The sequence below is a fragment of the Leptonychotes weddellii genome, chromosome 8 (assembly GCF_054177405.1).
Source record: "Leptonychotes weddellii isolate Sample4059 chromosome 8, ASM5417740v2, whole genome shotgun sequence".
NCBI lineage: Eukaryota > Metazoa > Chordata > Mammalia > Carnivora > Phocidae > Leptonychotes > Leptonychotes weddellii.
The window spans coordinates 37,958,814-37,983,972 of record NC_138376.1 but is presented as its reverse complement, the minus strand read 5'-3'; the positions used below and the strand labels follow the sequence as shown (position 1 = coordinate 37,983,972).

Here is a 25,159-nt window from a genome sequence, read left to right as displayed (position 1 = left end):
TAGAACAGCTAGATAATCTTAAATTAAACTACAGTTGACCCTGGAACAACATGGGTTTGAAGTGCATGAATCCATTTATATGTGGGGTTTTTTAGGTACAGTACAGTATTACAAATGTATTTTCCCTTCCTTATGATTTTCTTAATAGCATTTTATTTTCTCTAGCTTACTTTATTGTAAGAATACAGGATATAGGGGAGCCTGGGTGGCTCAGTGGTTAAGCATCTGCCTTTGGCTCAGGTCATGATCCCAGAGTCCTGGGATAGAGCCCCGCATCGGGCTCCCTGCTCCTCCAGGAGCCTGCTTCTCCCTCTCTTTCTGCCTGCCACTCTCCGTGCTTGTGCGTGCTCTCTCTCTCTGTCAAATAAATAAATAAATAAAATCATTTTTTAAAAAAGAATACAGTATATAATACATATAGCATATAAAATATATGTTAATTGACTTTATATTATCCATAAGGCTTCCAGTCAACAGTAGGCTATATGGTAAAGTTTTGGGGGAGTAAGAAATTATATGTGTATTTTCTACTGTGTGGGGAAGTGGAGTGGCCGTCAATGCCTCTAAGACCTGCGTTTTTCAAGGGTAACTGTAGTTAGCTCTAAAGAGCTGAAAGTTTTACATTTTTTCTCTCCTTTGGTCCAGAACTGAAATTTCCATGACACTGTGTATTTTCCTTCAGTTTTAGTTTTCTATGAGTCTGGATTAACAGCAACTCTGATGAAATAGACACCATCAAACATTGGGTATTTTTGTTGTTAATAGCTCAATACACACCTGAATCAGTTAAAAGCATTCTGTTGAAATGGTCTATCACCATCAAATTCCAGCATGGGACTAGGAGCAGACGATACCACACACTCAAATCCACTCCATTTCAGGATTTATTTTATGTCAATGTCCTTGGGCAAGAACAAAATTTAATTCCAAAATAATTTATTTATTCAGACATTTGACTAATGGTCTTGCTTCTTCCCAGGTATGATGTTATGTGTTGGGGATATGAAAATAAAAAATTACAGCTCCTGTCTGAAGGAACTGATATTTATTGATTACAAACTGAGTTTTAAGTAACTATTCAATTTGATAGAGCTAACAAATGGGTAAGACATGGGATCTTCCCCCAAGAGCAATGTCAATTCATAACACTGACAATATGTTAGACACTGCATTCCACATCCCCCCTCTCATTTATTTACCAATTCATTAAATTCTCCTTGAGAAGCGACTATGTGAAGCCATAATGTAATAAGATTGGGACACATCAATAAACAAAACAGACAATATTTCTTATTTTTGTGGAGCCCATATTCTAGAGGTAGAGATAAATTCAAGTAGTAAACATAATAAATAAGCAAATTTATGTTAGAAGATGATAAATCAGAGTTAAAGGACCCAAAAATGAAATTTTAAATAGGATTTTTCAGGAGGCCCTTATTGAGAAGGTAACACTTGAGCAAAAAATTGACAGAGGCCAAGAAACATCCTGGGAGCTCACATGAAATTTGTGGGGAATGCCTGTGAAGGGGGCTGGAGAACAGTGAATCAGGAGGAGAGTCCTGAGTGAGCTTGTCTGAAAGGAAATGTGTTGGCAGATTACCCAGAATTTTTTAGGAATGAGAAGGGATCTTGTCCTCTATTCTGAGAGAAATCCAGTGGGTTTTAACCAGAGGAAAAACATGATTTGAATTTCATTTAAAAAAAAAACTCTCTGAAATGCTTTCAGGAATTAGAAGATATTAATGTAATATAAGTAATACATTATGGTAGTTCAGTCCAGGGTGCTAACAATAAAAACAATGAGGAATGGTAGGATTCTGGGTATGTTAAAGGTAAAATTAGTCAGATTTCATGAGATTTTTTTTTTCCTTCAAGCTACTTTCTATTCTGCTTCATTCTATTCTTCACCAAACTTCTTGAAAAACAGCCTAGATTTATAGTCTCCACTCTCTTCGCTGATACATTCACCCACCTGTCAATTAACTGAAAATCTTACTAATGTGATCAGTGTTTTCCTAAAAACAAACCCAAAGTCCTATTTTAACTCTTTATCTGGTGGACTTTGGCACACTGCTAGAATTTGTCACTGTTTTGACAATTGTCTGACAATTATTTGATGGTCTTTTAAATGCAGTGACCTCTAGTACTTTGTCCCTGAATCCCTTCTCTTCTTGTTTTATATGCCTTCCTGAGATTATCTTGTTCACTGTAGTGACTTCTGCTATCAACAAATATTTTTTCTCAAATCTTCCCAAACCACAAAGCTGTATTTATTTCTAATTATGGAACTTACTTATCTGGATGGTTTCCAAATTCTTTAATCCTGATATGTCCAAAATAGAGTTCATCTTACTCACAAAGGCTAAAGTCTGCCCCCCCCCGCCACTTTTATTCTGTTTTACTAATTGTTAACATCAGCTGCACAGCATCAAGGGCTAAAACACTCATCACTGCTCTGCTTCCTGGTACTCTTCTCCCAAATCCAAAAGTTACCAAATTGGGCTGCTTCTAATTCACAAATAACTCCCAAGCTCACTTTCTCCTCTTTATTTGAAATCCATTAACTTGATTATCTTTCTCATTATTTCTTACTTAGAATGTCCTAATAACATTTACATAGCCTCTCTCCTGCAAAATTTTCTCTAATCCCTTCCTTAAAGGGAAGATGGCGCTTAACATTTCCATAGTTTTACCACACTCCATTTATGAGAATATTCAGCTCCTCAGCAATAGAGGTCTTTTGACACCTGAGCCCAATTTACCTTCCCTGTGTTTTCTGAAGTCTGTGTCCATATCCATATCACTTCACTCCAAACACACACACACACACACACACACAGCTTAAAAGTGCTTCCCCTCAATTCCTAGAAAATATGCTATTGACTTTTCAAGGTGCAACTAAAACTCACCTCTTCAGTGAAATGGTTGAACGTAAAATTGTTTGGAGTCCAACATGACTAACTTTGAAGCCTGCCCAACCCCTTCTACTCCCTCTGAAACCTTGTGCAGAGTTCTTTACTTCAGTTGTTCTTATGAGTGAAATGAGAATGGTTATACCTATCTGAGAAGGTTATTAGAACATTAAATTAGATAACGAATACTACTTGCTTAGTAAGGAACCTGAAACCTAATGGGCACTTAATAAAGCATAGCCCTTTTTTTTTTTTGAAAGATTTTATTTATTTATTTGAGGGAAAGAGAGTGTGTGTGCACATGAGCAGGGGAGAGGGAGAAGCAAGCTCTCTGCTGAGCAAGGAGTCCGATGTGGGACTCAATCCCAGGACCCTGAGATCATGACCTGAGCCAAAAGCAGACGCTTAACTGACTGAGCCACCCAGGCATCCCTAGAGCATAGCTTTTAATAATGGTTGTGATAGTAGTAATAGTAAAATAGAGTTTTCCAGTGTACGGCTCTTTATTTTATGCTTTGAGAACATTTTATTCATCTCTCAGGATTGTCTTTACAGGTGAATTGTACCATTTCTATGCCCTCATTTCCCAAAAAACATTGGTTTACTCTTGGGGGTGATGAGCTTAATTATTTTATTCATTTTTGCATCTACATCCAGTACAGGGCCAAGTACAAATAGTTGCTTACTTAAATGTGTGTGTATGAATCACAAGAGAAGGTATTCTCTTCATGTAATAGTGAAAGTGAAGAAAAATCAGTGATTTAATAAAGGTTTTCTTTTAAAGCTGACACAAATCTATAAACAACTCATATTAATGATAATAAAACCTACTATACTAATTGTGGGCTACAGGACATTTTATTATCTGTTATCTCATGTGATTGCCACATAACCCTCTGAGGTAGACATGATTCAACACAATTTACAGTTGAAGAAATCAGTACAGGGGTTAAGTCATTTGCTCATTTAGGACATAACTGATGGAGAGATTGTAGTAAAGTCCAGAGAGTTTTCCAGTATAAAACACCAATTAAATATCGCTCTCTGATACCATACTCTTTCACTCAATCATTTTGTCAGGCATTTACACATTTATTGAGCATGTACGTTTCAGGCATCTTACTACATGCTGAAATAAATCAGTGAACAAGGCAAACAGTGGACCTGACCTAATGTAGCTTTAAGACTAGAGGTTTGTGTTCTCACTATAACAAGCCATACATGCTAATAACACTGCTTCATTTGGGGTCAGTTTTAAGTATAAATCCAGATGGAAAGTCAAAACAAAGGCTACGAGAGTAACCTGATTTTGAAGGCTTATTCATTTTTTTAACATTATAAGAGAAGTTTACATATTTTATCCCATTATAATTTTAAAATTTTACAAAAACCTCAATTTCATGAGGAAACTGAAATCGGGTGGACTAAATCATTTATCCAATATATCAAACCTAATAAACACAGTATGCACGCTTGAAACATCTGAAAGATCACACCCTTTCAAACATGCTATAGAAACTGCCAGCTGACCCATGGCCTTGCTCCTACCTTGATTTCAACTTGGACCCAGTAAGAGTAGACATCATCCAAAATACCTCCTCCTCCTTTCAAGTCAGCCTTTCTATTTGCATCACAAGTTAACAGAAATGTCATTTTCAGAGAAGTTATTTGCTAGGAGATGGGGAAATATATGCCAGACATTTTTCCTGGGAGGAGGACCGCCCTTCCCCCCATCAGAGCTTGGGAAAACTAACATTTAACCAACTGCATGGAGGCCACTGAGCTTTTTTTTTTTTTTAATTGTTTCCTAACAGAGTTGTCCCTATTCATGTGTATGCAGGGCTTGTTACAGGTTGCTGTCTACAATAGACCTACACCATATTTGTAGCACTTCACTCTTGTCCAGATTCTCAGAAACCTGCCTAAAATATATATCTCTTGTAGGTCCTTCAATTAGTGTTTACATATCTCTCTTTTCATGAAAATCAGTAATCATAGACCATTTCTTCAGTGATGTGTAAAATGTGCAGAGGTATTTATAGATAAAAGAGATGCTATGCATCCGTCCTCCAAACAGTCATTCATTTTTATTTTTTTGTGGTTTATATTAACTAGTTTCAATCACCTCACATAAATATGCACTCATGGATGATATTTGTATAACATTGTACAGTTTATAACATAACCAGTTTTCACAACACTATTTACATACTTTATCCCATTATAACTTTTACAATTTTCACATGACATAGTTGACTCTAAAATGATATATTATTTGCAAATGACTATGAGTGATAGAATCAATTTTGTAATACAAGCTTTTCATTTCCAGGTCATACAATTCTATAGATTTTTTCATGATTTAAAACATTTTTACTCTTTAAAATAATAAGTAAAAACAACATTAGTATATTTTAATGTTGTAAATGTCACTATACATCCGTATTTTCTCTTTTCTGAATTTAACATATCTTAAAAGTCAACATGGATTTTATGGGTGGGCAAGATATTAGAGTCTCAGGAACACTGACTAGCTTAAAAAGTACATAACCCAGCAAAAGTTTAAAAAAAAAAAAAAGGAAAATGCAACATGGATCACATTTCTCTACTTTTCATTATATCAAATATAGCTCTGAAATAACTTTAGATTTCTTTATTTTTTGATGCTAATGCAAGTATCTTTAATTAATATTAATTTATAATTTATTTATTTATTTTTATTTTGCTCAGTTAGCCAGCATATAGTACATCATTGGTTTTTGATGTAGTGTTCAACGATTCATTAGTTTTCACCAAAATTTGCTGGGGATTCTGTCATCGTGAATTACCTTCCCATTCCCAAAGGACATACATATATTTACATGGCAAAACCCTCCTGACAATCTTTCATTTTATGCTTAACTTCCTTTTCTTTTCTACTAACTTTATTAACAACAATAAAGTTAGTCCATTTGAAGTCTTCTCTACATTCTCTACATTGGAAGTTTCTGACTAGTTCTCAACCAAATGTTTAGAGAATACCAGGTACTCAGACACCTGCCACATGGAAATGAAACACCATTCTGAATTTCATTTAGGTTCTGTGCAGGCAATTAGGTTCTATGAGTTAACATGTAATTTTAATCTAAATTCAATTCAATTTATTCTCTAAATTTTAATGAAATTATTTTGCTTTATTTTTCCTGACACGTGTAAAATTTAATATTCAAAATATATTTGTGATAGCTATGCTTATTATATTCTATCATGCAGATAGATGGAATGACGAATCCAAGATAAGTAAATACTATGATAAAATTTGGGGTGGGGGTAATAAGACTGACTTCCAAGTCTCTTTTCTAAAGGCATTAGTTGCAGTAAAATTGAATCATTAAAAGAAATAAAATCCTAAGTAACCAAAATATTTGCTTCCATTTTAATATATGAACCCAAAGCTATGAATTTGGAATCTCAGGCCATCCTTCTTTGTATTGTGTTAGATGACTCACTAGAAGACTAACATGGGGATCCTCTTTTTACTAAATACTTAATGTACAACAAAACTGTGTTTCCTGAGCATATCTTATGTGGTTCTGTTTCCTCAATAAATTACTCTATCAGTATTTTCATGCTTACTGTACTATAATTATCAGGATATACTGGGTAGGAGATAACAGAGAATCAGAAGAAATCATTACTATCATATAAGGTTTATATTTTGGCTACAAGAATAAAAGTATCATAAAAAATGTTTAAGAAAAATACATATATTAAGTACTAAGTTATGTTATTCATTCATTATTACCGTAGACCGGTGAAAGGGACATATTCATTTGCTCTAATATAATAAAAGAAAATTTCAATTACGAGTAAGATCTGGAATGGAGAAGAAAGCATTGAGCAAATAATACTGTGAAGAGGTAATCAGACTAAGTTTAAAAAATTGAAAACACCTGAAAATAAAAATTATAGGTTTTAAAAAACGACAGATGTCATCTTAATGAAAGCATGAGAGAGTAAATCTGGTCTTAATAAAGTAAAAAAAGAAGATAGGAAGGCAAGGACCTTCAGGAGCCAGCTAAAGTTCAGTACCGATGTGAATTGTAAGGTAAGTACATACACAATTGTTGAAGGAAAATGTTTGTAGCTCGGTCACTTTCTGTACCAACTGCTAAATTGTGTCATAAAACTGCCCGACACACCGGACTGTCCATCACCCACACACATGATCTTGTAACTAGAACAGATTTTCTCCTTCCCTAAGTAAGAAGACCCCCAAGTAAAAAATTAGATTGATGGCTTTACATGTCTTTTTTGATTGCAGCCAGAAGTAACTTGAAGCCCAAGTATAGATTTCAGAGATGTGAAAGAGTGAAAGGAATGTGTAAAACATTTTGTGATGATGATGAATATGATTACGGATACTGCATTAAATGGAGAAATCAGTGTTGCATATAAACTCTGGAAAACAGAAGTACAATTGAGTATCGAAGGCTGGAACAGAGATGCATCTTATTGACTCAAGGGTGGGTAAAAAGAAAACGCAATGTTTAACAGAAATATTAACTTTTATATCCTCAGTACCACTGTTTATATAAATAAAAATAATTTAGTTTCTATTCTGTCTATTCATTGCCCACTTTCTTTGTATTTCAGATGGATAAGCATATTCATTAAACAAGGGATCAGACTCTAATTGTCCTTATAATGTCATTATGGCTATGTTGCCATCCAGACATTAATGCTACTCATCTGAATTGCTCTGTTTCCTCCTCCTATATATATGGGACTTTACTGCCAGTTTTACTACGAGAATCATGGTTATCTTCGTACTTGCTTTATTCCACATCAAAATCTCTCCAAAAAATAATTTTAATTCTTTCTTAAAAGAAAATGCATGTTTTCTCTCTTTCAAATGTGAAGCCTTCCAATCTTGGCTCACCTACTAACCTTTTTGTATGCATTTAACCAGTTCCTATAAGATGACAATTTGAGATGACACAGTTTAATAGCCCTCTCAGTAGGGCAATGAAATACTATTCATGGCTCTGCAAAGGGATAAATGATAAGGTCTAAGAGAGGGAGAGCTTCTTTTGCCCAGGAAATCATTTATTCAAATAAAATTCCCCAGTGAAGCTCAGTAATAGCTGTTCTTGTTCCAGCAATTTAGGACTATGTTCAGCCAGCTCAATCAGCTTCTCCCAAAGAATGTGTCCTATTGAGAGAATCTTTAATTTTGTTGGAGAAGGAATTGGAATGGGAAAGCAATGTAGAGTCTTATGGAGGGAAGCTCAGTAAGCTGATGAGTGAACCTGACCAACTACTCAGAACACCAATCTCTGAGGTCCACCATGAGATCTAGCAGGATTAGTTTTGTCTAAGAGGGCAATGTGAGAGAGATGTTAGAGAATTTCAGTTTTCAAAAGCAGCTCGTGCAGCTGATACACACATGGCTAACTCGGGAAGTGTCACGGTGAGCCTAGGAAAGATGAAGATACACGTGTGGTAGCAAAAATGAGGACTCCTCTGGCCACCCTGAAGACTATATTTTACCCTACAGATCTTCACTGAGGAGAAGGTGGCTTTTGTATTTCCAAAAACTGTGCTGCTGTGGGGGCCAGGGATGAGAAGGTGGCATTTAGTTTAACCAAAAGTTGTTATTGTTACATTACACCCATGTGCTTAAAACGGTTTAGGCTATTCTACCTGAAATATTTAAGTTATATTGTATACATATATTGATACATATCAATGCATAATATGACTTCATTTCATTAAGACACAATGTTCCTGGACTGATATGTCTAGAAAAATAGCATTGTCTTTGTGAAAGTGCAGTATTCTCTCTGACTCCTAGTTCTTTGAAGATACCACTAACAAAGAATTGAACTTTTCTCATACTTAGCAAGCCCCAAGAGGTAAGAATTCTCTGTTCCTTCATTTTAAAACACATGATATGAGAAGGAATGTCTTTTAATCCTTTTCTACTAAGAAATTTTCTAGTGTGAAGATTTTTTTTCCCTTTTTAAAAAAAAAAAAAAGCATTCTGTTCTATAAGGTCAGAATTCCATGAGGTAATATAGACATGTTTATATAAATATTTATACTTCCAAATTGTGGAAGTAATTACTTTGTATCTTGAATGATAATATTCTAGGCATCAAAGGATCATTAGATTAATCCCATTACTACCACTCATCAACAGTCATCTATATTTTAATCTTGCTGGACACTAGTTATTTGGAAAAATTTGCTATAATTTTTAGCACATATACTTAACCATGGTGATAGCTTACGGTTAGAAAAAGATCAATTTACCTGTTCTTTTTGATTATTATTGCTTTATTGCCAGTGGACTATTTCCTGCTAAGAGGAATACTAATTTAGTATTCTCTTTTGTGATACTTCAGGGATATCATGTCCATTAATGATTTCTTTGAGTATCATTTGTACTACCTTTCTAATGGTAAGTGAAACTGATTCTGTGAATGCTGAATGTAATATCTCATAGAACTATTTCTTAGTAAGAGTTCTTCATCTAGGGGATATGTCTCCAGATTGGTCATGTTACCAAGTATGCACTGTTTAAGTACTGTACATAAATACAAGTGTTTAAGTAATTTTTTATTTGATTTTTACTGCAGTTCATGACCTATACTTCTTAATATGTGCCCTTATATACCACCAACCTCTTGAAAAATCTCTGGTATATGCTCAATTAATAACTGTTAAATGAGATTTTGCCAGAGATGTATTGATTTTCCTCCTGTCAGCTGATCTTGAATTCTTTTTCTTTTTTAATTGATTCAAGTTCCTTACATTTGATGATGAAGTCCTATCTTTTAGTTTTTATTTTATAGGTTACAAATTTGTTGTAAAGAATCCTTAAGATTTTTTATTACTTTGAATCTCGCTTCCCTAACCTGTAATGTAGAGGAGTTTATTCTCCAAGTATCTGCTTATGTTTAATTACTTATTTATCACTCTGTGATTTTCTTTTTAATGTTACTGTATTGCAAAGGTTAGCAAACTACAGCCCATGGGTCAAACCGAGCCCTCCTCCTTGTATGGCCTATGAGTAAAGGCTAGTATTTACCAATGATATTGTAATTGATTTGATGATATGAACTACTAACTTCTAACATCAATTAAGCAAAATGTTTAATTAATGTAATCCTTATTAGTAGATCTGTATTCCCCTAAAAATATTATATGCAATCATTCTATCTATTGAATTTTTGTCAGTTAAAATTTATGGAAAATTGTTTTCTCTCTTCTATTCAAGTTCCTACAAAATATCCTTGATTTTGCATTTTGGACAGCAAAGGCTCAAATATTTGCCCTTTACAGAATACATTTGCTGGTCTCCATACAGAAAAGAATCAGTAAAATTTCCAGGTGCAATTTGTGGTCTGTGGAGCATCTGTTTTAGCATTACCTGAGAACATGCTAGACATGCTAATTTTGGGGGGACTGAATCAGAAACTGGAGATGGGAGCCAGCCATATGTGTTTAACCTGTCCTCAACTTGATTATAATGCAGAGAAAATTTGCTAACCTTTGCCTAGAAATGTTCTTAACTGTTGAATTTTGAAGCAAAATCATGATCCTTTAATGTTTTAGTTAACTTGGATCAAACTTCAAGACCCCTTGACATTACCGATAAAATATTGTCCAGTAGGAGAAGAAAGATGCCAAGTAACATATCTTTCTTTGGAGAGGATATGGGCAAAAGGAAAATGTAGAGAGAAATTTTAGATAAGGAAATTATAATTCTGTCTCTCATTATTTATAGTTTGTCAATAGGTGTTGCTTGACCTAAACTAAGTAAAAGTAAACTAAATCAGTATATGTCATTTTTTTCTACTTTTTCTACTTTTTTCTACATTTGATATCATTATACTTTAGACACAGAATATGTATAGTTGTGTTGAAATGGCAGTGCTGATTTTCTTGCTGCTCCAAAGGATGATATAATGGTCAACCAAAGGAATGTGATCAAGATAGCTTTCCCCTCAGCTTTGACTAAACTTCAGATGGATTTCTTCCAGACTAGAGGCCCCTGACCTCACTTTTCTTACTGAATTTACTTTAGAAAACTTACAATTATAAATTCTTTCTCTGTTCCTTTGAAATATATGTAAATCTTCTCCCAGCCTCTCCTCAGTATTACCAGAAATGTCTTTCTCAAGGACCTGAGAACCATCCCTTTGAAATATACATTTCAAAGGACATAACACTCCTGTCGCTCAGTCTCTGTGAGAGGCTAAAAGCCTAACTTCAATGGGTGCCAGTTATCAAATACAGATGGCCTAATCACAGAGGAAAGCACTGGCAAACTCTGGGATAACTTGCTGTGCTCAAGGTAGCTCAGTGATCAAACTCCTCAACCCTTGTCAACCCCCCATGCTTTTCTATTTGATCACACCAGACCCTAAGAACCTTCCTGCATTTGGTTTCATTGAAATTGAGTTCACTTTCTCTCCATTATTGCAATAGTCTTCAATAAAGTCTTCCTTGGCTGTTTAACTTTGTCTAGTGCAACTTTTACTTTGTCAAATAAAATGACAAAAATTTGAATTCTGGGTTTGAAGGATTTGCTTAGGAAATACCCTCCCCAATATTGAGAGAAGATATTAGCTAGAGAATTTTCCTTTTTTGGTAGAATGCTATATATACCATATGAGTTACACATATAAATGCTATGAGAAGACAAAAGAGATTATAACTTTTCTTAGAGTGGTCAGGGAAGACTTTTGAGAGGAGGTGATATTTGAGGTCAAAGAGCACCACATGTGTTTCAATTATCAGGTATCCCTAGAGTCTGGCACAGAGATTGACCAAGGGTAGACACTTGATACCTTTTTATAGAAAGAGTGAATTGATAGCTGGATGCATATATAAATAATGAAGATCCAGAGACCCTATCTTGAGGAGTACTCGTATTGAAAAGCATAACATGGAAGGGAAGAAGGCAGGGAGTTTTCAAATAGTTAGAACTGAAATAAAGTCAGAATTAGGAAAGGCATTTTCAGGAGGAGTGGTCATACATAATGCCAAATAATATAGACTATCTTGGAAGGTGTGGTGTTTTGGATAAAGTAGGCATATAGTTATATACATCATTTTAAAACTCTGCTTAAAAAGGGGTTAAAATTCAACACAAGAGCATAAATGCTAACACTAAGAAAAAAAACTTGTTTTGGACAATCCTCTAACTGATTTCTTTGCTTGTCTTTCCCAGGCTAGTTGTCCTCTATCACTGACACATATCTGCAAAATGTCTCCTGAAGAATATTAGAAGCACAGGTTCTTTTGGTCTTTCTGTATTTTTTTAAATGCTTTATGTCATATTTTTGATGCTATTGAGTTTCTTTTGCTTTTTAAACTTCCATTGACCATTATGTTATTGGATTTTTGGTATTTATGTTTTTAAATTTCTTAGTGGCAGTAACTTCTCTATGTCTAGACTGGAAATTTAAGTTTTCATGTGTTTTTAAATTTTTTTAACATCTTTATTGAAGTATAATTAACATCAAATAAAATGTCTATGTTTAAATGTTCTCATATATGGAAAGGCACATGAGTATCATTTCTGTCTCTTTCCCTCATATGTAAAATGAGGACAATGATTCCTTTTTACCTAAGATAGACACCCATTTATTTACTTGTTACATTTGTAACAAGTTCTTTAGTGCTGTGTCCGTGCTGTACTTCCCCTTTTGGGGGAATTTCTCCCATGATTCTTGTCTCAGAATTTAATCAGGGGTCAACACTTTCTTACAATTCTTGCTTTTTAACCATGGTAATATTAAAAGTTCAACATCTGATCACTGTGGTCCGATCAGTTTTTACCTGGGATTATTAACACCTTCTTTTCTATTCAAACTTCCATAATAAAGTGAGTTTGGTGCTTCTACTAACAAAATAACCCTCCCATTCCCCAACTCTCTGATAGGCTAGAAGACCAATGTGAAGCCAATATGGAGAGAAATAGATATGAGAATTACTGGGAAAGATTACTGTGAGTGAGTCCCATTATAGTCTTTCCTAATGCAAGTCCCACATTTGGCTTTCCTCTTTTGTTTGGTTCAGCTGGTTTTGTACAAGATCCATTAAAGTCTACATTTATACATTAATACTTAAGCTACTTTGAGTTGGATGTCTGTGACTGTCAAACAAAACCTATAACTCAGAGATTTCATTTGAAGGGTGCTGGAGAATCATAAGAAAGGTACAAAATAACTGAAAACACTTTTGAGATATTAATTTCACAGTAACTTGAAAAATTGTTTTTTTAGGGCGCCTGGGTGGCTCAGTCGTTAAGCGTCTGCCTTCGGCTCAGGTCATGATCCCAGGGTCCTGGGATCGAGTCCCACATCGGGCTCTCTGCTCAGCAGGAAGCCAGCTTCTCCCTCTCCCGCTCCCCCTGCTTGTGTTCCTGCTCTCGCTATCTCTCTCTCTGTCAAATAAATAAATAAAATATTTAAAAAAAAAAAAAGAAAAATTGTTTTTTTAGATTTCTCTGGGTTTTAGTTTTCTCATTTTTAAAATAAGGAAGCAGAAATACATTTGTATTTAAAATTGTCATAATTAGTATTTATGAGTCTATTTTAAAAAATGACAGTTTTTTTTCCTTATGACAAGTTTAGCTTTATTATGCAAGTTTTTTATTATGTTATGTTAATCACCACACATTACATCACTAGTTTTTGATGTAGTGTTCCACGATTCATTGTTTATGTATAACACCCAGTGCTCCATTCAGTACGTGCCCTCTTTAATACCCATCACCAGGCTAACCCATCCCCCTACCCCCCTCCCCTCTAGAACCCTCAGTTTGTTTCTCAGACTAGCAGTTTTAAGTTCACAACAAAATTGAGCAGAAAGTACAGAAAGTTACTGTATACCCCCTAACCCCACACATGCACAGCCTCTTCTATCAACATCTGGCACCAGAGTGGTGTATTGGTTACAATCTACAGTATTATTATTATCACACATTATTATCACACAAAGTGCATAGTTTGCATTAGGGTTCATTCTTGGTTTTGTGCATTCTGTGAGTTTTGATAAATGTAAATGACATGTATCCACCATTATAGTAGCATACGGGAATAGTTCCACTACCCTAAAAATCCTTTATGCTCTGCCTATTTGTTCCTTTCCGTCCCACTAACCCTTGGCTATAACTAATCCTTTTATTGTCTCCATGCTTTTGTCTTTTTCAGATTTGTGATTCCATTTTAAAAATCACTTCTAAGGAAACGTCTACACTTTTATTTCTAGAGTATATAGTTCAGGGATTTGGGAGTCTAATCTAAAAAGAGTAGCAAGGTAATGGAAAGGATGGATTCAGTGCTCCAAAGGATGTAACACCAGCAACTCTGTGACCCACACACACATGGTATAGGGTGATAAAAAACGTATACTTGGATGCCTCCACTCCCACAAACACATCCATACACAGATGCAAAAACACAAGGCTGCCCAGATTCAGGTCACATTTTGGCAAATATGAATTGTTTAAAATGTCGTAAAGGAAAACCAATATCTTTCTTTCTCCTGGTAGCAATTCGGTGTCCATGACTCCGAAAACGTCCTCCTCATTTTTATCTCCATGTTTTCCTTTCCTACACTTGCTGGTTTTTCCTGCTAGTGCCCTGGAGAGGCTGCATGGTGACCAAAAGTGGTTCACTGCCATAGGAGGCAGAACATAAGCCCCACACCAAGCATTTTAGTCATTCTCGATGTTTGGCTGCCAAGCTGGGGCTGTTGTCATGCAGGTTGCTTTCATAGAGATCGTCAACATCAACCATTACCTCGCACAGTTTCACCACGGTTCTCTTCGAACTTCTGCTTTACCACAAAGTCTATTTTTTCAGTGCCATAGTGTGTATCAGATTTAGGATACTCACTGGCAATTTGGGCCTCAACTGTTTAATACAAGATGCTAATTTTATATCTATAATAAGACATTATATTCTTGGGCCTTTTGATCATTTGTGTTGGCCTGACAAATGTATATTTTCCCTGTAGGCAATTTACATGGGAAGCCAAGTTATAAGGAATTTTCCTTATGAGCAAAGAATAAGAACAGTTGGAATCAGAAGAGGGGTTTGAATGTTAAGGAGCATCGGAATGAAAGCCTGAGGTTTTCCTATCCCAAATAAGTTTACTACTACCAGTAAGAGTAATAGCCATTTCAACATACACATATTCTTAGGATGTTACTTTCCCTAGAAAAGTGAGTTGACAGGAGTAATCAGTTTTTGTCTCCTGTGGTTCTGCTTCATATGCACTTTTGCTCCTACATGTACATGTTTTAACTGACACCATCCTGCTTTAGATGTTTTGCTATATATAGAGAGAGAGAGTAGGCAAAGTACTTGGAATAGCTCTTCATTCCTGGAGTCAGATGATCTGGGAGCTAACTGAATGTTATCTTTGCTAGCTGTGTAACACTAAGCATGTTACTTAACTTGTCTACATTTTGGTTTTCTTATATATAAAATGGTGGTAGCAACAACACATTTTCCAATTTCCAGTGACTGAAATCACTCATAAGTGTAAAAAGCAATATTAATGTTAAATCAGATTTTAATCATCTAATTTGACTGGAGAAAATTTTTGTTTCTTTACTGTGACAGCATATCTTTTATTTAACTCAAGATGTGTGATTTATATAATTTATATATCGGGGGAAAAGGAGGGATATTGCAATCAGTGTTGAACATAGGCATTGAAGGTTTATGTCCAATCAGGTTGAGGATGATATGATACTATCTGAGCACTAAGGATATAAGGGAGCTAGTTGTGAGTCAGAGGATAATGGAAGAGACGAACCTGCAGAATAGGAAGCCAGGAAAAAGAAACCACTGAGATGAGTTACAAATCCACCATTCTTGCTGCCTTTTCTCAAAACCAGCTTTTGCTGAATTTACATCTGACATTTTTTTAGCCTTAAAATATATTCTTCTTTGGGGCACCTGGTTGGCTCAGTTGGTTAAGCGTCCGACTCTTGATTTCTACTCAGTCGTGATCTCAGGGTCATGGGATCAAGCCCTATGTTGGGCTCCGTGCTCAGTGGGGAGTCTGCTTTAGAGTTTCTCTCTCTCTGCCCCTCCCCCCACTCGCACACTTGGTGTCTGTCTAAAAGAGATAAATAAATCTTTGAAAATATATATATTCTTTTTTCTTGAGCTATTTTGAGAGGTTTACTCTTTCTTGAGAATAATAATTTAGACCAGAGTGGAGAAAAACTTTTGATGACTTTCTCAATGTGTATATGTATATGTATATATGTGTGTCTTGGCAGACAGCCTACACATAACGGGTGTTGCATTCAGTTGCCATCAACTGTGATGAGATCAATCAACAGTAGGCATAATATATTCAAGAGTTGAAAGGCACCACTCCAAAGGCCAAGTCCCATAATCTTTCAAAGGTTGAATGCAAATTATTAAGATAATGACATTCTGTTTTATTAACAAACAAACTCAGAGAAGAATATTGATTATTATTGCTTTGACTTCTGGTTCACATTAGGTGGTAAGAAAATTCCAAAGTTAGACCCCCTTTCCTATCTTTTTCAGAACTGTTTCATGTAAATGTCCTGGCTTTTAAATAGGTTTCTTTTCCACATTCATGTTTGAGATTTCATAGCATTGGGCAAAATCATACTTTAAAAAATTAAAAAAAAAAAGCTCAGAGATTTCTGGTTCTGGTAATGTGGCAGACAGAGAATTCAGAATCCTTACTGAATAGCCAGAAGCTTTGGGTAAAGTGCATTTTTGAAATTGTTAATTACCCAACTGTGTTCATCAGAATGAGCTAACTTTACATACTAGACAAAAGAGAAAACCAAAAACTACAGTGATAAAGGCCGGAAGTGAGGTAGCCCAATATAGGGTGGAGGTTGGGGAAAGGACAACCAACCCAGCAAAGGCCTTGGTGTTCTACAACTAGGTTGTGAGAGACATGGTCCTTGTTCTATACAAGGCAGGGAATTGGAAAAACATTGCTCAAGATAGTGACATGAAACATTATAGTTGTCACACTGGGGATGTGTAGGAAATTCAGAGTGCATAGATATCCCCTTGGGGACCTTGAAAAATGAGGCATGACCCTGGTCAGGAAAGAAGAGCCTAGACTTCAGCTGGAGCAGCAATGGTAGCAATAGAAGCAGCGAGGAGAGGTGCCCCTGAGCTGAGAAGATGACAAGTGTGAAATCACTGAAACAGCAATGAGTATCAGAGCCATGAACAGACAGAAGAGTTGTAAGTAAACACACAAGGTGGTGAAGATTGGCTAGCCACTTCAAAGGAGAACATATTGGCCATCAGACAGAACACAGAAGCCACAGAAGGACCCTGTGGAGGACAGAGGAGACCTGTGGGCTAACATCCTAAAGTACAACGTCTGTGACTCAGAGACAAGTTGTCCACGTATCGCCCACATAGTTTCAATTTCCACAGATAACGATGTTAGTTGGAAGAGGGTTTAAAAAACCAAGGGTAATAAAGTTGTCTCAATGAAAACTGGAGATTCAGAGATCAAATACTTTAAAACCACTACCCAAAAGACTGCCAAGGAATCGTTAACAAACTTAACATCCTTGAAAACCACTAAGCTTTGCATGACATATGAAGGTTCTCTTTAGTTTTTCTGAGGTACGTTGGCGAAGTTTTTCAGCTCTGTAGTCCTGCTCAAGAAGGCACAGATTCAATAATCTTCTAAGAGTCAGTAAACTAAACTAGGAGCCACACAAGTGAACTATAAATATGGATATGTCTCTCCCCCCAAACTCTAGAGAGCTTCACATATATAATATTATTGTTTCTTGCTTCAAGAAACTGCACCTGCCATGAGAATTTATTTCTAGTATTTTCCTTATTTTGGCACACATTACTGCAAGTAAGAGTAACATATTTATTGGGATTTTTCCGTGAAGCCTGTTGAAGGGCATTCTTGAAGTTCGATCCAGATTACTATGTATGCACCAAGTAAATATAGTAATAGGGCTGATAAAGAATCCAGGATTAATTCAGCAAGACAGGGCTAAAGTTGTGACTAAGAACATTAAGATTAAAAGCTTTTTGTACCTAGCCTGAAGATTATGGTCAAAACAGTAATCCTTGCATGCCTGGGTGGCTCAGTCAGTTCAGCATCTGCCTTCAGCTCAGGTCATGATCCTGGGGTCCTGGGATTGAGCCCCACTCCAGGCTCCCTGCTCAGTGGGGAGTCTGCTTCTCCCTCTCCTTCTGCCCTTCCCCCTGCTCATGCTCTCTCTCAGATAAAAAAAATAAAATCTTAAAAAAATAAAAGTAAAAAAACACAATAATCCTTTATCCTTTAATATCTTTAACTCTCACCTGAAATAGAAACCTAAATTTAAATCACTGTTTTGTTTTCACTAGTAATACTAGTAATATCTCTCCTCCACTACCTATTCTTGTTAAGGGTTTTCCTTTGCATCTTATAAGGAGAAAAGCTGAAGAGATCTGTACCCTTCCGCAACTGATTTTTTTCCCCTCCCAACCGTACTCAACCCCCCTGACTGAGAAGGAGAGAGACTAACTGGAGAATTTCATTTTCTTAAAAACCGTGTAACCAAAATTCATGTTTACATTCCTGCCCTTGTTTCAACTTCCACTGCAACAAAAACATTCACTGATGATAGATGAAAGAATAATTGTCATTGCACCAGTGTACCTCTGCTCTGTGGTTATCACCACACCCTTGGGGAGCTCTCTTCCCAGGAAGACGGTGTGAGAGAGGACCAGCAGCGCAACCCTGAAGATGCATGTGCTCTAGGGTTTCCGTACTCCCTGGGCACCGCAGATCAAGAAGAGCATTTATACCATGAGAGAGCTTGTAAGTAATGGAACATCTCTGGCCTGTCCCATACCTACTGACATAGAACCTACTTTTCAAAAAGAATCCAGATTATTCACATTGCACATTCGAGTTCAAGAAACACTATCTTAACACATCAGAGCTGCATTCATCTACCAGTCAATTTCTATGTAATTCCCTCCCTCTCTCTTCCTCTTTTTTCTTCTCCCTCTCTTTCCTTTCAAGCATTTATTCTCATCTCTCAACTAACCTGCAATTTTTCCCAGGGGGTGGGGGTGGGGAGTGAGTGGGGAAAGCTTGTTTGTTTTTTTCCTCTATGTGTTAGATGGCAACATTGTTGGGGGATAAAGTGCACATGTATTATGAGATAAAAAGAAAACTTTCTGCTCTAAACTCTCACATGGCTCAGTACGATACATTGTCAGATTATACCTTAAGAAAGCACAAGGAGTCCAACCCAAGGTGATTAAAAGTGAGGAAGAGAAGACAGACTTATCAATGATCAGTGATTTGGCAATGGATTAAAATGTCAGGCACAGGGTCTCCTCATCTGTGGTCAGATCTGAGAGGTAGGAGTTTAGGCAGGTTCCCAGGGAGGAAAACTGAGCAAAGCCATAAGGAGTGGGGGAGGTAAAGTGCAAGGAGAACAATGAATAGGTAGCTAACAGAGATACTTTATCTAAACCACCATCTTGTCCCTCACAGATTACTAAAGTAGTCTTCAAAATGACCTCCCTCCCTGACCTTCTCCCTGCTCCCTTCAGTTGTACTAGAGCCAAAGCGAACTCATAAACTCTTAAATGGCTTCCATCAAACATATAACAAAATCCATCACTTCCCTGTGGCCTAAAAAGTTAGATGAGACCAATCCCCTCCCACTCCTTGACGTCCCCCCTTACCATTCGTGCCATCACTCACTGAGCATCAGCTCACTGGCCTGCTTTTTGTTCCTCACACACGGTATGCTGTCAGGAATATCTGACTTTGTATCTCAGCAAGGGATATGCTTTGTGAGCCACCGCTTTCTCAGGACAGTAGAATTCATCCTTGATCACGTATTACAGTGCCTTTCTTGATAGTTTCTCTCTTCTAACACTCTTGAATTTTATGAAGAGTAATTCAGTCTGATAATTAAGTACTAAGTATCGTTGTGACCATGCTTATCTTGACTACTGCTTTATCCTGGAGTCTTGAGTTATACCTTTGCATAGTAAGAACTCTGTAATTTTTAAAGTTCTTAATGAGTGTCTTCTTTGTCAGGTTCATGCATTATCTCATTTGACATGTAGTAGAAGCCAATAAGTTTGATATTAAAATCACCATTTTATAGATAAGGAAACTGGACCTCAAAAAGATCACTTAGTAAAAGCATGCCTGAAGTTCAACTCCAAGTTTTACTAATATGAAAGAATTGGCTCATTCTATCTCTGAAAATCAGTCAGTCTAGTCAAGGAGTACTAGATGGAGGTGATTTGTCAGGGGTATGGATGACCAGAAGTAGAGAACTGTATTAAATGGACTTGAGAAATACTTTATAAATCTTGTTTCTTCATTTCTGAGAGTCTGTGAGCTACTTTCCAATGAATGTGAGCATACATTTGACCAGCTTTCTATATTCTTCAGTTTGATTTCAGCTCCTAAAATAAATCCTTACTGTGTGACCTCATATTAGATTCCTGGAGCACAGTAAAATGTAGAGGGCAGGAAAGCAAAAGGAAGAAGCATTACTTTAGGTCAGATCAAGTATTCATCTTTGTCGTTTTATCTTCACATCATGTATGTAGGTGACTAATTTTATTCCCAATCCCCTTAATAAAGCTGAGACTCAGAATGGGAACACCCTTCGCACTAGGGGCACATGGCTAGACAGTAGTAAAGTGGCATTCCCACTTGGGTCAGTCTGTCCACACTATTACACTGCCTCAGTAGAGGGCTTGGAAACACCCATTCCAGGGTATTCATATTCTTCTGGGCTTGGTGGGGAGAAAAGTGGGTTTCATTCTGCATTCCAGGAAGGACTTAAGTAGAGCAGGGGCAGTGATGAGACTGACTGAACGAAGGGAAGAAATGATGTAGATGAATTCACTCTGACAAAAGCAGAGTGTGCGTAAATCTGTGGTGTCAGACCTGGGTAAGCATAGGAAAGATTTGAAGGGATTTATTTAAAAGTGCAAATTTCTGAACCACATCCTTGAATAATAGAATGGGACTCTTCAGGGGTGGTGCCCAGGAGTATGGGTTTTTCTTTTTTTTAATTATCCCAATGATTCTAAAAAATTATGACGTTCAAAGAGCCATTGATTCAGCTAATCCTTCTGCTGTTTCTGAGCATGAGTTCACTTTTTATTTTTAGGGTCTGTCAGTGGTCTACCATTTACTAGAGGTTAATAGCTTTAGTTCCGTGCTAGAAACAGAGACAAAGAAATTAAAGGAACTCAGTATCGCCTTTCGGAGATTTGTTCATTCACAAATTCATTGATTCTGGTGTAGCAGGTAAGAACTTGTGTTCAAGAACCAGATTGTTTTGGGGTCTAATATCAGCAATGGAAATTACTAGTACAGGGATTTTAACAGGCTACTAAATGAATGCCTCGAAGCCTCCAAGTTGTGCAACAGTAGTGTAACTACTTCTTAAGGTTGGTGTTATGTTTAACAGAGCTCATAAATGAAAAGTGTTCAGGCATTACCTTATATTTAGTAAATGTTCAATACATATTCACTATTACTTACTGGGCATCTAAGAAGAACCAAACGTTTTGCTAAATGTAAAAAGTAAAATAGAAAGTGGAGTTGTAAATGATATCCTTTGTGTACAGTCTACCTCCTTCTTCAGAACATTTCTCTCATGTCTCTCTTTTATGTAAGCTGCATGTGGAGAGGCAAATCATAATTTCTTTTTAAAGCTTAGGAAGACAGACCATTAGTTCCCGTGATAATCTTCCATACCCACCAAAAGAGAAAGAAATGGATAAAAACTCTTTGTGAATTGATCTCTCCTCTCTTAGAATTAGAAACTGAATTGTGTATTCTGACATTTACTTTCTCAGAAGGGCCATTTTCCAAAATTTTTTAGATAGATAAGTGATAGATACTACAATTGCTACTATAACTTTATTTCAATCTCCATTCAGTAAGTATAGCTTTATTTCAATCCCCGTTCATATGAATTAAATGCCTATTCTATCCTAGTCTCCATTGTATAGCTGTCAAAATCCCTGCCCCCATGGAGTTCGCATTCCAGTGAGAAGTTAATGATAATAATAATAGTAATAATAATCATACCATAATATACGAGTAAATAATAAAAGAAGCCAATAATGAACCAACCTAATTTCAAATAAAAACAAATGAGCAATGCACACACGCAAACACACACACACACAAATTGGAATGAAGTAAGGGCCACTATTATTAGACTAGACACCAATAAACCTTCAAAATCTCTGATAAGATGACATGTGAACAGCAGAGACCAGAATAAGACAAATCAACTGTGATTCTGGGTAAAAAGGTGGAAGACTTGAAAGATGTGATTGAAATGCTTGATAATGAGTCCTAAATATCACATATCAATACATAACACATACACACACACACAACCAAAATTCTTTTGAACAAAAGAGAACATTATAGTTGGGTGAGTTTAAAGTAACATGTATTTAGTGAGGAAATAGTCTTCTACTTTCTGAATAAAATTAGAATTGACACAGAGAAGTGGATCATATGCAAAATATGTGAAATGAATATTAATGGCTATTGAATTTATAACCCATACCTTAAAATTCACTCATATGTAAGAAGATGAAGCAAATAAAAATGTATCACAGTAGATAATCAACACTCTATTTTCAAAATTAAAGTGTAATACTTTGGGGAACCTGGGTGGCTCTGTCGGTTAAGTGTCTGCCTTCAGCTCAGGTCATGATCCCAAGGGCCTGGGATTGAGTCCCCTGGGGGCTCCCTGCTCTACAGGGAGTCTGCTTCTCCCTCTGCCCCTTTCCCCACTTGTTCTCTTTCTCAAATAAAAAAATAAAATCTTTAAAAAATGTAATACTTTGATCACCACATCCCTAGTGTGAGATACCTCACTGATACATAATATCAGAAAGTAAGAAGCATATTCTGACAGTTACAGAATGCTATTGTTCCGTAACCACTAACTTAAGTGACAGTCTAACAAAGAAAGATATTAGGAGGAGGCATAAATAACAACAAAAAATATATTTTCATTAACTAAGTATTACTTAAGCATCTACTAAGCAATGGCTACGGGACATAGATTCTGATTAATATTTCTAAATCACTGTATAAAAGCTAAAACTGTAATGGGCCCTACCTACTTTGCTATGGCTTTCTTTAATATTATCTCTCTCAGTATTTATTAATCTGAACGTTTCAATGCCTCTCTCCTTTACCTTCCCTTCTTCTACTATCCAAACTTCACTTACACCCAACATCTATAACTCTGAGCTCAAGGACACTTTTGAAAGTGTGGGTGGTAGGAGCGCCTGGGTGACGCAGTTCGTTGAGCAGCCAACTCATGATTTTGGCCCGGGTCTTGATCTCAGGGTTGTGAGACTGAGCCCTGCATGGAGCCCCGCATCGAACTCTGCACTTAGTTTGGAGTCTGCTTTGGATTGTCTCTCTCCCTCTGCCCCTACTCCTCCTGCTCTCTCTCTCTCTCTCTCAAATAAATAAAGAAATCTTAAAAAAAAGAAAAAGAAAGTGTGGGTGGTAGCCATCATCCCCCCCACTGGAAGAGGTAATTATTGGAACTCAATAACTTATATAAACATACCCATTGTACTGATGCTTCATTAGTAGTTAGTCGTGGTAGCACTAGTACTAGTAGTAGTGATTAAGCAGATACTTTTCACACTGCCCTAACAGTGTGATAAGACTGTAAGCAACTGACTCAACATCAATTATTTTATGTATAATGTTTTTAAGAGGATGATTCATAAGTAATGGGATAGTACAAAAAATACATTTAGTAAACTATAAATTTGTCCCCCAGATCAAGACAAAGCATACAAGCCAATAGACATTGGATAACATTATCCCATGAGACCATACATTCTAATAGTTATCTTTAAGGTTGGTTTAAAATTTAATGTTTAAGACTCAACTAGAGAGAATAAACTGATGGTTTCCAGAGGAGAGGTGAAGGAGTGGGTGGGTGAACTAGGTGATGAGGATTAAGGAGGCACTTGTGATGAGCATGGGGTGCTGTATGGAAGTGTTGAATTACCATATGGTCCACCTGAAACTAATATTACATTGTATGTTAACTAACTGGAATTTGAAATTAAATAAATAAATAAATAAATAAATAAATAAATAAATAAATAAAGTTAAGGTTTATATCATTGCCTTTAACACCCATGCATGGCTTAATATAGAACAATAGCTACACATTGCACCAGAGTTCTGCCCGAGAACTTGTTTTTGAACCATCCTCAGTGAGAACATATAATATGCGATGTTCTCCCCTCCTCCTTAGAATGTCAAGGAAGACTCAGACTGTACTGGAAAGATTATTTGTTAGGAGGAAAGGAAAGATCAGTATCTGCTATTCTCCAAATTTTCTCTAGATTCTCCTAAAAACAATCTCCTAGGACTGTTTTCTCTTTACAAAGTTTCTGCTTTCAGAGTGTCCTTAAGCTGTAAAAATAGTGAGAACAACTGAGTTGTAATGTTTCTTTTACATTGGAAACTGCATTTTCATTATTATATTATATAAACCCCCCCTGTTACTCTAAGACAAGTATTCCAGGTGACTGGGATATGTATCAATAATAATGGTTAAGAATGTGGGCTCTAGCAATAGACCATGTTCAATTTCAGTTTCACCACTTGCCAGCTAGTGGTTGAGTTTGTTACTTTAAGTAAGTAACTTAGTTAAATCTTTATGTGTCAATATCCTTGTGCATGAAAATGGGGCTAAATATTATTCCTACTTCCTAGGACTTTCATGAGATTGAAACACAGGATACCTGTAAGTTACATGGAACAGTGCCTTGCACTGTAGAAGCATTTAATAGATGTTTTCAAGGTGCAGCATGGTCAAGAAGGACAGAGCATGAGCTTCTGGACTCATGGTTCCTAAAGATATGAACCATCAATAATTACTAGAGCTTGCATAAAAGCTTTTTATAGTGGAAAGAAGTAGAAAGTATAGCAGAGGTTCCAGCCACTGACATCTCTGCAGTCTTTTGTTTTCTTAGAAATTTAATCCTCATTGTCCTCATCTGTAAAAAAGGTTTTATGATTCTGACCAATTTGAAAATTTCCAAAAGTGCCAATCAGTCTGCCACTGGTGTATAAAATTAGTCCATAATGGATTCTTTAAACTTAAAGCTTTGCAGCCCTCAGTGCATTAAAATAGTCAAATTTTTGTTTGTTTGTTT

The 25,159-nt window shown here is 36.3% G+C and overlaps 1 protein-coding gene across 1 annotated transcript; it reads left to right on the top strand.

The window, feature by feature from the left end:
• Nucleotides 1–2,665: 2,665 nt before the first annotated feature.
• Nucleotides 2,666–7,349, top strand: LOC115941645 (beta-defensin 110). The gene is made up of 2 exons (XM_031030416.1): nt 2,666–2,735; nt 7,216–7,349. Exons 1-2 carry the CDS (start codon nt 2,666–2,668, stop codon nt 7,347–7,349), a joined length of 204 nt encoding a protein of 67 aa, XP_030886276.1.
• Nucleotides 7,350–25,159: the final 17,810 nt, after the last annotated feature.

Coding starts and splice junctions, on each gene's coding strand:
- LOC115941645 (XM_031030416.1), top strand. CDS start 2,666: ATGGCGCTTAACATTTCCATAGTTTTACCACACTCCATTTATGAGAAT. Junction 2,736..7,215: donor TCAGCTCCTCAGCAATAGAG/GTCTTTTGACAC, acceptor TTTTGATTGCAG/CCAGAAGTAACTTGAAGCCC.